The following is a 12,994-nucleotide window of genomic DNA, read 5'->3' as shown; positions in this document are numbered from 1 at the left end:
ATCACAAGCATGTCTCAAAGGGCTTTAAAATAGTACCCCCACACACACACACACACAGGGAGGTCAGAGGTCAGGGTCTGGAGCTGGTTTGAACCCGGGTCTCTAAACACTCGGCCACCCTGAAGATCTAAACTTACCAAAGGACAGAATGGCTTTGTAGGAGGTTTCACTGGTCCAGAGCTTCAAGTGCGTCATCGACTGAGGAGGAGAGGCGTCCTGCGACAGAAGCTCCTCCAGCTGAGCTTCAATCTGCAGACGGAGGAGACGGCTACAGGTTACAGCTCATTATCTTTGTTGTTATCTGTCTGCTGCTGAAAATATTCTGTTGTAGGTTCTGGATCAAGGAAATCACTCAGGGTTCACCAGTGACCAGTCAAAGGTTTTTAAACACCTGATTAAATTCATTATGTTTCTCATTCTCTTAAAGCCATTCTGATCTAAAGGCTTCTGCTTAAATGCTTGAAATGAGCTTCTTAGACAAATATAAATAGTGAAGTTGATCCTATGTATGAATTTCTTTCCAAAGCCTTTGTCTTTCCATCAAGGCAAAGAATCTAAAATATAAGATAATTTTGATTTGTTTATTTCATAGTTTTGATGTCTTTACTATTATTCTAAAATGTGTAAAATAGTAAAAATAAAGGAAAATGTGTGTGTACGCGCACAGGAAGTCCAGTTCATCACAGCATCACTTCCTGTATTCTCCAAGGAGGAGAGAGTGATTTCTCTTTTTATACAGTGAAAACAAGCTGATGCAAATGAGCTAAATAGAGAAGTGATTATTTTACTCATGCACTGTCTGGTTCTAACCTGTCAGTAGAAAGGTCACTTATGGGGCAGACAGGCTATTTCAGTAAATGTTATCAAAATATTAGATGTTAGTAAACTATACATTATATACAGCAATTTTCTCTAACGCTGTTCCTGTGTTTTCTGTAAAGCAGTTTGGGACGAACCTGTTTGTTAAAATCTCTTCATGAATACACTTGACTTTACATTTAAATTCTAGTGATTCAGCTTTCCTTTTGTACAAATTGGTCTTGATGTGATTTAAAGGCCGACACTGGTTTAGCCAGTCCAAGCTCCAGAAATTCCCAAATTTTAGTCAGATTTTATACAGAGAAGTCCGTATTTTGCATATTCAATAAAAGACATGTTTACTGTCGGGGATCAGATGTGACCGGAGGACCGACCTGGGACGTGCAGCTCAGCAGGGAGGGCAGGCTGTCGCTGCTCCGGGCTTCCTCTGCTCTGTCAGTAACAAGCTGCTGTTTCTCCTCCAGCAGCCGCAGCGCCGCCGTCCTCTGCTCCACGCCCTCCACCTCCGGCTGGTAAACCCTCTGCTCCAGAACCAACAGCTGCGTGTCAGTCAGTCCTCTTACAGAAATGTGCATTAACTAAAAGTGCAGCACAATTTATTAAAAACACTATCAACACTGACTGAAATGTTTGAGTTAGTTTATTCTAGAAGTCAAGCCAACGTAAAAATGGAAGAAGTAATGCTCCCAAAAATGCTCCTCACTGCTCACAATGCCACCCTAACCCAGACAGCTGGACGCGGTGTTTGACATTTCTTTGGTTTCAATAAAAATAAACTCATAAATAATGGAATTTGGATTTGATTTTTTCCCCATATTTTTAGGGGCTGAAAAATAAATTAGGTAGAAGATGTTGAACAAGAAAATCACAAGAAAATCACATTGATGTGTTTTGTCAACACTGTGCAAAATGTAGATATATCTGACTGTAGATATCTGACTGTAGATATATCTGACTGTAGATGTATCTGACTGTAGATATCTGACTGTAGATATCTGACTGTAGATATATCTGACTGTAGATATTTGACTGTAGATACTATATCTGACTGTAGATATATCTGACTGTAGATACTATATCTGACTGTAGATATATCTGACTGTAGATATATCTGACTGTAGATACTATATCTGACTGTAGATATATCTGACTGTAGATATATCTGACTGTAGATACTATATCTGACTGTAGATATATCTGACTGTAGATGTATCTGACTGTAGATATCTGACTGTAGATATATCTGACTGTAGATGTATCTGACTGTAGATATCTGACTGTAGATACTGTCTGACTGTAGATATATCTGACTGTAGATATATCTGACTGTAGATATCTGACTGTAGATACTATGTCTGACTGTAGATATATCTGACTGTAGATATCTGACTGTAGATACTATGTCTGACTGTAGATATATCTGACTGTAGATATCTGACTGTAGATACTATGTCTGACTGTAGATATATCTGACTGTAGATATATCTGACTGTAGATGTATGACTGTAGATATATCTGACTGTAGATATCTGACTGTAGATATATCTGACTGTAGATGTATCTGACTGTAGATAACTGACTGTAGATGTTTCTGACTGTAGATATATCTGACTGTAGATATCTGACTGTAGATGTATCTGACTAGATATATCTGACTGTAGATATATCTGACTGTAGATATATCTGACTGTAGATATCTGACTGTAGATGTATCTGACTGTAGATATATCTGACTGTAGATGTATCTGACTGTAGATATATCTGACTGTAGATATATCTGACTGTAGATGTATCTGACTGTAGATATATCTGACTGTAGATATATCTGACTGTAGATATATCTGACTGTAGATGTATCTGACTGTGGATATATCTGACTGTAGATATCTGACTGTAGATGTATCTGACTGTAGATATATCTGACTGTAGATATCTGACTGTAGATATATCTGACTGTAGATATCTGACTGTAGATATATCTGACTGTAGATATCTGACTGTAGATATATGACTGTAGATATATCTGACTGTAGATATATCTGACTGTAGATATATCTGACTGTAGATATATCTGACTGTAGATATCTGACTGTAGATATATCTGACTGTAGATATATCTGACTGTAGATGTATCTGACTGTAGATATATCTGACTGTAGATATATCTGGCTGTAGATATATCTGACTGTAGATATCTGACTGTAGATATCTGACTGCAGATATATCTGACTGTAGATATATCTGACTGTAGATATATCTGACTGTAGATATATCTGGCTGTAGATATATCTGACTGTAGATATCTGACTGTAGATATCTGACTGTAGATATCTGACTGTAGATATATCTGACTGTAGATATATCTGGCTGTAGATATATCTGACTGTAGATATCTGACTGTAGATATCTGACTGTAGATATCTGACTGTAGATATATCTGACTGTAGCTGTATCTGACTGTAGATATCTGACTGTAGATATATCTGACTGTAGATATATCTGACTGTAGATATCTGACTGTAGATATATCTGACTGTAGATATATCTGACTGTAGATATATCTGGCTGTAGATTACCTCGATGGCGCGGCAGAGGTTGACCACCTGTTCTTTGAGGCGCACGACGAAGAGAGCGAAGGTGCGTTTCAGAGCCTCCCTCAGCCTGGACTTATGAGCGGTGATGTCCTGCAGCCTGCAGCCGGCCGGACACAAGGTCAGGTTAATGTCAGAGGAGTCATGTGAAGGCTTCAGAAAACCATACGAGTCGACTAGACTGCAGACCCGAGATCAGACTGGAGGCTTTGTTTATGGGCTCAATAAAGGGTCAAAAAGATTCTGAGCTTGTGAAATGATTTTTGCAAATAATTTTAGACAGTTGCTGTTGTATATCACCAGACTTGCAGTTGTGTAAAAAAAAAATTGCATGAATGTGTTTGAATGTGTGAATGTGTAAAAAAAGATTTAAGGAAACAGAAAATTATTGTAAATGTGTAGAAAAGATTTGTAGTTGTAAACCACATTTTGTGAATGTGAGAAGAATTTGTGGAGAAATGATTTCAGATGTGAGGCTGCAAAAACAATCAGAGCAAACAGAAACAGAAAAAGTTTTGTGAGCGTGTGATAAAAGATTCAGAGCAGCAAACTGAGCGTGGAAAATGACGGTCAAAGTTGAAGTCTGTTGGTGAGACATCTGACCCCGTCCTGCCTCCGGAGTCTGAGCAGCCAATGGGAACGCTGCTCAACCCTTCATTGAGCCCGTATTTGTTCTCTTTTCTTTCTTTTGCTCCAACCTCACCAGGTCAAACTGCTTGTATGTGTAAATGTACCTGGCAATAAATTTGATTCTGATTCTGATTTGGGATACACACAAACCAAGAGATATGCATTAAAGCAGGAGACAATATAATTCCCAAAGGTCCCGTTTCTGTTTTGGTGTTTTATGGTTTCTTGATGAGGAAAATCCCTTCACCGTGCTCTGGAATGCAAAGGTCACACTCTTCCTCTACACATCTGTCTTGTTCAACAGCCTGGTAACACTTTGTTTTCCACGTCCGCAATTTCTTAATAGTTTCCTAGAAAGGAACTGTTAATTTCTGAGGAAGTTTCCTGGAGAGAACCATGAAATTATGTATTACTGGGAAAATAGAGAAAGAGTTGAATGGCAGCTGGTGAGCTCCTCCAATTTCTTCTGTTTCCAAGACAGAGCCATGAAATGATGCAGCAGTTATATAGACAATTAGAAATGAACTAAAATGAATTAAGAATTCAACAAATAACTATAGCATATTATGTAATTATATGAAAAACGACTTCTGATAATTGACCTCTGCCGATTATTTTTCCAATACATAGTTTATAGTTTTGCAGTTCTTTCCAGAAAACTCTTTCAGAAATGTTCAGTATCTGATCGGCTCTCCAGACTGATGACTTCACTTCATGGTTCTTTCCAGGAAACTTCCAGAGAAATGAACAGTTCCTTTCTAGGAAATTATGAGGAAATTGCGGACCTGGAAAATGAAGCGTTGAATGAAGATGTGTATCTCCATTCTCAGTTCTCTTGGATCCGGACTCAGAGCCTCGTACAGCTGAAGTTGACAGAAAACCGGACCTGGACTCAGACTGAACGGCCTAAAGGTGTGACAGAGTCCCTAAGTCTCCACCGCGCTGCAAAACGTCTCCATGCTTTACCTGCCATCCATGTCCAGCAGGGTCTGCCTCGCTGTGTCTCTCTGCGCTCTGATTGGCTGAAGCAGGGAGTCCAGCTGCTGCTTCAGACTGTCCAGCGCTTCAGGGACGAACTGAAACCTGAGGGAGGAAGAGGGAAGTGAGTCTGTCTTTTCACACTTTCTACAGAAACAAAAAAGAGCAACAAACAACAACAAATAAGGCTATTTAAAACATGCTACAGATATTTTTACTAGAAATGGATTCAAGAGAAAACATCCACTCCCACTTTGAAACCCTACTTCTCATATCCTGCTGTAAGAACTCGACCCACGTTACAGTCTCTAATGTCTTTTCACCGTCAGCTAGACAAAAACATGACACGGACATGACCGAAGCGACGATCGGCAGGATGGATTGTGGGTAATCGGCGTGTCGTGGTACCTGTGGTTCCTGTGGGACAGCAGCTGGCAGTCCCGGCAGGTCAGCTGACTGCAGGGGAAACAGAAGAGCTGCAGAGGCTCGCTGCTGTGGATCTGACAGAACCTGGAGGCCGGGGCACAGAGTCCTGCAGGGAGGGGGGACTGTTAGATCCTCATCCCAGACCTTCCAGATACACACAGTATGTACACTACAGTCCAGTCCGGATCCACCTGACTGAACACTCTGTGTTTCATTCTCTTAAAGCATTTTGATCTAAAGGCTTCTGCTTAAATGCTTGAAATGAGTTTCTTAGACAAATATAAATAGTGAAGTTGATCCTGTGTATGAATTTCTTTCCAAAGCCTTTGCCTTTCCATCAAGGCAAATAATCTAAAATATAAGATAGTTTTGATTTGTTTAACACTTTTTTGGTCGCTGCATAATTCCATTTGTGCTATTTCACAGTTTTGATGTGTTTACTGTTATTCTAAAACGTGGAAAATAGTAAAAATAAAGACATGTGGTGTGTCAAAACTTTTGACTGGTAGTTTATATATCTTTATATATCACGGGCTGTGAATCGATTAAAAGAAATGAACTAATTCATCGCACAATTTGCTGTGATTAATCACGGTTAATCGCTCTTTTGTTTTCTTTAGACTGAAGCTTGTAAAATATATTTAAATGTAGAATGACCAAATGAATCACTAAATCACCAAATCAATGTGGAATCGGCACACGATGGAAGTATATTTTAAATCAAATACTGTTGTTAAATGGCATCTTTTTAATTGTATACACAGACTAAAGTGACTAGCGTAGAGTAAAGCTTTATCTCTATTTGTTTTAGTTCAGCAGGACAGAGGAACGGTACATAAAAACATCTGAAACCACATCAGAGACATCAGCACCGAGACGTGACGGCTAATAATTTAAGTCAAAAATAAAGAAAAAGCTTCAACAGTCAGCAGACTTGAGCAGGAACTGAAACCATCATGAAGTGAAAAGCTGAGTGTGTTTCTCATCTCAGATCCAGACCCGCTGGTCTGTCTCTTGTTCCCCAGCGAGGAGGAAAACTCCCAGCATTCCAATCTGAAGGAGTGCGGGCTGGCCGAGCATTCTGGGTAATTTACGAGTTTAGTTGGAGTCAAGGTGTAAGAAATAAAATGAATACTGTGTCTTTTTTAATGAATAACATACTCTGTCCTTTGTTTCCTTTGTCCTGCAGAGTAGAGTGTTTTTTTTCCTACATACCATAATGATGTAATCAGTGCATGTACGTGTGCATGTCCACTATATATGGTAATGAGTGGTTTTGAGTGTTCTTATAGGTGGACAATAGTTTATGCGTGTCCCATATTAGGTTAAGTTGGTTGGCTTTGTCTCAAGAAATCTGAACCTGTGGGTTTGGCTCTGTGTCAAGATTTATGATTTTGTTTTCTCTATAGAAGTGAATCCTCTCCACTCTTTTCTTGGTCACTTCTTTGTTGCTTGTCTGGAACACTGAACTGAACCATGCATGTCTGAATAAAAGAATCCGCGGAAGACTCTTGAACCTTTGCTCATTTATTTCGACCCACAAGGGCGAAACTTATTTTTCACCTACAAAGGTGACAGCTGACATGTGATCAGCTGCAGTGTGCAGCGATGCGGTCGAGTCGACGGGCATATTGTGATTTGGGTTCGACTGATATTTCATTTCATTTCATTTATTTATTTTTAAACAGGGACAGCGCACATTGATTGGCCCGAGAGTAAATGTGCCGACCGGCTCGTTTTCAGCTGTAGTGCCTGTGACCAGACAGAAAGTTAAAAGTACATACAGTACTATAAAAACACAACATGTAAACATTATTATGGATGCAGGTACAGAACAGATAGACAAACTGAACAATATGAGTCAGTCTGACACAGCAGCTGCACCAGCAGCCAGTCAGCAGCCAGTCAGCAGCCAGTCAGCAGCGTAACATACAGATGAGAGCTGGGCCTCACAGGGTCAGGAGTCATGTTGACAGACTTCATTAGAAATGAGCCATCTGTTAAGACTGTTTAAACATGTTGTAGGTGTTAGTGTTGTGTATGTGTAGTGCAGGGTGTATTAGTGTGTATGTGTAGTGCAGGGTGTATTAGTGTGTATGTGTAGTGCAGGGTGTATTAGTGTGTATGTGTAGTGCAGGGTGTATTAGTGTGTATGTGTAGTGCAGGGTGTATTAGTGTGTATGTGTAGTGCAGGGTGTTGCAGAACCAGGTCTCCACAGCTCAGACTGGATCCCTGAGTAACATTCTTTCCCAGGAACAAAAATGACCCTTCACCTTTGAAGCTACTAAAGTGTCACCTTGACGCAGACCAACACTAAGGGGGGATCTCCTCCACCAATCAGACGACTCTTCTGAAATTTACGAGTTTTATCTACAAGCCACATCAGACTGCAGACCAGGATCCCCCTCACACACACACAGACTCACACAAATTAAAATAAGAAGATTTCTTTTTATCTGGACCAGAAGACTGAGTTCTATTGAATTGATGTTGGACTATTAGTCACATTAGATAATTAAATATATTTTGTATCATGTTACCAAAAGGATCAGGAATAGCTTTCTCCCTTCTCTTTTTAGTTCTGTAGGAAACCCCCACCTTTCTGGATAGAGCCATAAAAGTCATAAATCCATAAATTATTTTCATTCTTGGTTTAGTCCTCTTCTCTACGTTGTATTTCCTAATGTCTCCAATGAGTTTTTAGAATAGTGTGAATTATATACTAAATTGGTTAATCATATATGCTTAAGTGTTTTAATTATCCTCCCAGTAGTTGGACCCAGTTATTCCCCTGGGACCACACTGCTGCCTAAGGTCTGATTATATTTACCCATTCTTGGCCCCACATTGATAATTATGTTCTAGTTCATTGTTTCCCTATCAACCACCAAAGTTACTATGTATTTGTGATTTAAATATTAAGATTATAAAGTATGTATCTCGGCTATTCTGCTAAAACAACTCAGTTCACAGCAAAGTTTGAACAGTGAAAGTTGTATTGTCTAATCATGTTTCATGTAATGGTTTTATGCAATCCATAAGTTTGTTTACAGGTTTCATAATGTTCACCGATTGACAGCAGTAATTGGTTTAATTTTCATTCCAATATTCCTTTCCTTCTCATTTTATTTTCATTTCATTCTCATTTCATTATTCAACCTATAGTTTAGTGTTTTATTCTGGTTTATCATCTGTCCATTTGTCACACATTTCACCCGTTTCATGTAATACATGGTTTGTTTGTTTGTTTGTTTGTTTGTCTAGTAGGTAGTTAATAAATATATTCATTCACTATAAAGTTGGTTGTTCTGTATTTCCTTCTCTGCAGAGAAAAGTAATCCCTGAACTGAAAAGATCTCATGATCTTCAGATTGATGACTGATTAGTAGAGCCAAGTAAAGGTCTGTCTTTCCTTCATCTATGAAGGCGGTGCCCCTACGAGTGTAATTTGATATCTTGATCAAAGTTTCATATTTCCATACCTTCACTATACCTTTACTTGACTCTACACGCTACAAGGGTCCAGAGATGTGCGGCTCTCACTGGGAAAGCTGAGCGACCAGAAGAGCTTCTTCTGAATGGAAAGACGGTCTGTACTGATCTACCAGACCTGCTGCTTAATGACATCATTAAGAGGAGGCGGGGCTAAACCATGAAAAACTTTAAAAACAAGACAAAGCATCTACAAATTTTAGAAGATTATCCCAATTTTTGAGAAGCTGATACCGATAACAATTGCTGATTTTTTTGTGTGACAATATTCAAAATCTTTAAATCTGATCATTCTCATACCAAATAAACTGAGTACAAAATGCAGAGTATTCAGTGTTTTTCCCAGAATCCTCTTCTCGTCAGGATGGAAAAGCCTCTGAAACATTCAGAGCATCATGGGAGACTAAAACTCTCCACTGAAACCAGACTGATGAGATGGTTTTGGGGTGCAGCAGGTTTTACAGTCCGACACCCTGAAGAGTCTCTTCTCTCATGTTGCTGGTGATCGACTCATATCTTTATTAAAAGCCCAATGAAAACCAATGTATCTGCAAACTGGGGTTGGGGGGGGGGGGGGCTTTTTTCCAGCTTTTTCTGGGTTTTTTAAATAATAATGATGTTATTGTCATTAACAGCTTAGAAATTTGATCTCACTATTGAAGCACTGGAGGAAACAACAGCTGTTTGGTGTCATTTTCTCATTCTGCTGTTTCCAGGAAAGCAGCTGATTGTGGAAAAGGAAACAACTGGGAATAAAATGAGAAATTTTTCACAACTGTGATTATTTTAGTTTTTTACTGTCCTACCACTAGTAGAGGCTTGTAAATTGAACAGTTTGCACAATTGTGATCCAAGCAGCACATGATACATATCGCGATATTCATGAAATATCGCGATATTTGATATTATCACATATCAGCTCAAGCCGACTGAAAACCTTCACCTGCAGTCAAGAAACTAAAGTGCAAACTATTTTTGTTTTTGAAATTAAATGTAATTTTTAATGTAACATTATGTAATGGTTTTAACCCTTTTATTGTTTAATCAACCTATTTTATGCAAAGCACTTTGAGTGGCAGTCTCTGTCTGCTGTATAAATAAATAAACTTTAAACTTTAAGAAGTGTGTCAGCTGTGAGCAGAGTGTGTGTGTCGACCTGCTGCAGGCTGGTTCTGGATCTGGTTCTGGTTCTTGATCTGGATCTGGTTCTGGATCTGGATCTGGATCTGGTTCTGGTTCTGGATGGTGTGGGACCGGGTCATCTTCACTCTCCGGTGGGCGGACACACACTCCTCACACAGCGCCTCCACACACTCCACACACCAGCCGCTGGCCTCCGCTCCCCCACAGCTCGTACACTACGGGGGGGGGAGGAGGGAGGGGTGAGAAGGGGAGGGGGGAGGGGGGAGGGGGGGGGGATATTAGACTGAAACGTGAACCAGACTTACAACCATCCAACCATTCTTCCCCCTAATAGCTGCGGAGGCTCGTTCACCCTAAAAATACTAAAATCCAGCAGAATCTTGTGGTGGAAAAGCAGCGTTCAGAGCGTCCCGGGACACTAAAACTCTCCACTGACACTGGAAACTAACACTGAGACAAATGAGGCTCTTGTGTTCAGTAGTAAGGAAACTCTGACAGACATTACTGCCTCTACATGAAGAGTTAAAGGGACAGTTCACCAGAAAATTAGTGAGTGATGAGTGTGTTTTTCCCGGTCTGTTTTTGTTCTTTTTCCCCCTTTTTCCCCCAGAAAAATTGGCTATTAATAATAATTATCTTTAACAGCCTAGAAATTTGATCTTATTATTCAAGCATTGGAGGAAACAACGACCATTTGTTGTGATTGGCTCATTCCTGCTGGAAAACAGCTGATTGTGGAAAAGGAAACCCACTAGAAATAAAATATCTCCTCATCCTCAAGCCAGTACAAAATCAGATGAGTGTTTTTTCTTCATACAACTCAGCAGGAGTTCACCTGTTCATATCATGGTGTCAGAAGACTTGGATTATGCTGCAGCTGTATGGAGACATTCAGGGACATTTTCCACCCTTTCTGAAGCCTAAAGGACTGGATTAGACTCCATTAACTGTGATTGTTTAGAAGAAAGTTTCGAGTCCGGATGAAGAAAAAACACTCATCCGATTTTGTACTGGCATGAAGGTGAGGAGATAAAGACCGAATTACATTTTTTTGGGTGAACTATTCCTTTAAATTACAGTGGCATTATTGAATGAATTAAATGAATAAACGAATTGTGCAAAGAAAATACAGTTTCATGTCGGGTTTTTCTGTATCTGCGGTCAGACTGGAACCTCCATCCTGTCAGAGGTGGAAGACGCCGACTGGCTGAAATCTGATATTTATAAAACATATTGTCAGGGATCCAACCAGCTCATCTCTCTCTCTCTCTCTCTTTCTTTCTCTCTGTGTTGTCTGTCTTGGTCTTGTTTTCCGCTCCCCTTCCCTCTTGTCTCTGTTCTGTGTTTTATGTTGTGTCTCTTTCAGGTCCCAGTCCAGTTCCAGTCCACGGTCCGGTTGTTCCTGTCTGCCTGCTCAGCCTCCCGGGGTCAAAACCCTTCTGGTTTTGACCTCCTGCCTGTTTGGACTCGAGACTCGGACCTGCTGATTAAAACCTGTTTGAACTGTATTCCTGCCTCTGTGTCCCTGACATACATAGAGAAACCCTACTTCTTTTTTTGGGAGTTCGCTGAATATCCGGACCCTGATCACACTCGGTCTTTACAAGCAAACGGTCCAAACACTTTGAGCGCTCTGTGTTCAGTTCCCAACCGATCCGTACGAACTCAGAACGCTCTGCTGTTTTGTTTCAATAATACATAAATGCTGAAAACAGGATTTGCAAGCAAGGGGATCTGTATCTGAGGAAAATTATTTAAAAAGTCTGTGCAGAGATTTATAAATGCACATTCAACACTTCAAATGCTAATATTTGCAGTAAAAAATATATATTTTAAACTCAGGACCCCTAGAGGTCCCCGGGCCGCAGGTTGGGACCCGCTGGTCAGACAGTTGGCAGGTTTTACCTGCTGGCCGGAGCTGCTGGGGTTCAGTGTTCGCTCCATGATGAAGAGTCAGTCCAGCTGCTGGAGGAGGGGGGGGGGGAGGAGGAGGAGGAGGAGGAGGAGGGGGTGGGGGGGGGGGGAGGGGGGGGAGGAGGAGGAGGAGGAGGAGGAGGAGGGGGGGGGGGGGGGGGGGAGGAGGGGGGGGAGGAGGAGGAGGAGGAGGGGGGGGGGGAGAGGTGGAAGAGGAGGAAGAGGAGGAAGAGGAAAATGGAGTCTGTTATTTTTATGGCAAAAAAAAAATCAAGATTATTCCAAGGCGACAGTAAACATGTCGTAACTTACAAATGATGCAGTTCCACTTTGGGCCGGTCATTTTAAACTGCGAAAATAACTAAATAACTAAAATATGAAATTTCTCATTAAATCATTTTTTCTGTCATTGTTGGTAACAGGAAACAGAATCTGAAGTCGTTTCTCGGCTGTCATAGGAACAGAATCAGTGAACTGATCCTGTAAATCCAGAATCAAAATCAGGATCAGGATTGTGTTGTTGTGGATTTTCTTCCTTCTTCAACTTCCACTTCAGGCTCGAGGAGCCGAACAGAACGAATGAGACAAACTCTGACTCTTTTCTTTTGGCTTCATTCTTCAGACCGTGCTCCACCTATAGGAGTCTATTCCCAGTCTTTACCTCCTAGCTCTCTGATTGGTCTAACTGCTGAATGTGCTCAGTCAGTCTGAAGGAAAGCAGCTGTTGTTCTGTCGCCTGATATCAGACAGAACTGTCAACTCGTCTCCATTTCCATCTTCAGTCTGACGTTGCCTCCACTCTGACCGATTTCCGTGGGGGATTCGATGTTCCCTAACCGATCACTAGAGACCGACGTATCCGCCTGAATCTAACGTCATTTTAAGGCGACGCTGATGCGTAGCCATGACAACACCGGAGACGGTTCAGAAAGTATAGAGCATCTTTGACAACACGGAGCGAAGTAAAAACAAAGTACGACGACTTTTAATGGATTTAGAA

The 12,994-nt window shown here is 40.7% G+C and overlaps 1 protein-coding gene across 1 annotated transcript in view; it reads right to left on the bottom strand.

Annotated features, from left to right (window-relative positions):
* Nucleotides 1–12,994, bottom strand: part of trim33l (tripartite motif containing 33, like) — a 31,109-nt gene that overhangs the window by 11,915 nt on the left and 6,200 nt on the right. Inside the window, exons 2-8 of the mRNA XM_078287043.1 lie at nucleotides 11,986–12,045; nucleotides 10,168–10,295; nucleotides 5,427–5,558; nucleotides 5,007–5,123; nucleotides 3,396–3,510; nucleotides 1,194–1,340; nucleotides 138–249 (exon numbers count right to left, since the gene is read on the bottom strand). Of these exons, the coding sequence (XP_078143169.1) occupies nucleotides 138–249; nucleotides 1,194–1,340; nucleotides 3,396–3,510; nucleotides 5,007–5,123; nucleotides 5,427–5,558; nucleotides 10,168–10,295; nucleotides 11,986–12,024 (790 nt within the window). The 5' untranslated portion in view covers nucleotides 12,025–12,045. The remainder of the gene's footprint in view (nucleotides 1–137; nucleotides 250–1,193; nucleotides 1,341–3,395; nucleotides 3,511–5,006; nucleotides 5,124–5,426; nucleotides 5,559–10,167; nucleotides 10,296–11,985; nucleotides 12,046–12,994) is intronic.

Source organism: Centroberyx gerrardi, chromosome 12 (genome assembly GCF_048128805.1).
Source record: "Centroberyx gerrardi isolate f3 chromosome 12, fCenGer3.hap1.cur.20231027, whole genome shotgun sequence".
Classification (NCBI taxonomy): domain Eukaryota; kingdom Metazoa; phylum Chordata; class Actinopteri; order Beryciformes; family Berycidae; genus Centroberyx; species Centroberyx gerrardi.
The sequence above is the reverse complement of the archived record's forward strand: the minus strand, read 5'-3'. Positions and strand labels throughout refer to the sequence as shown.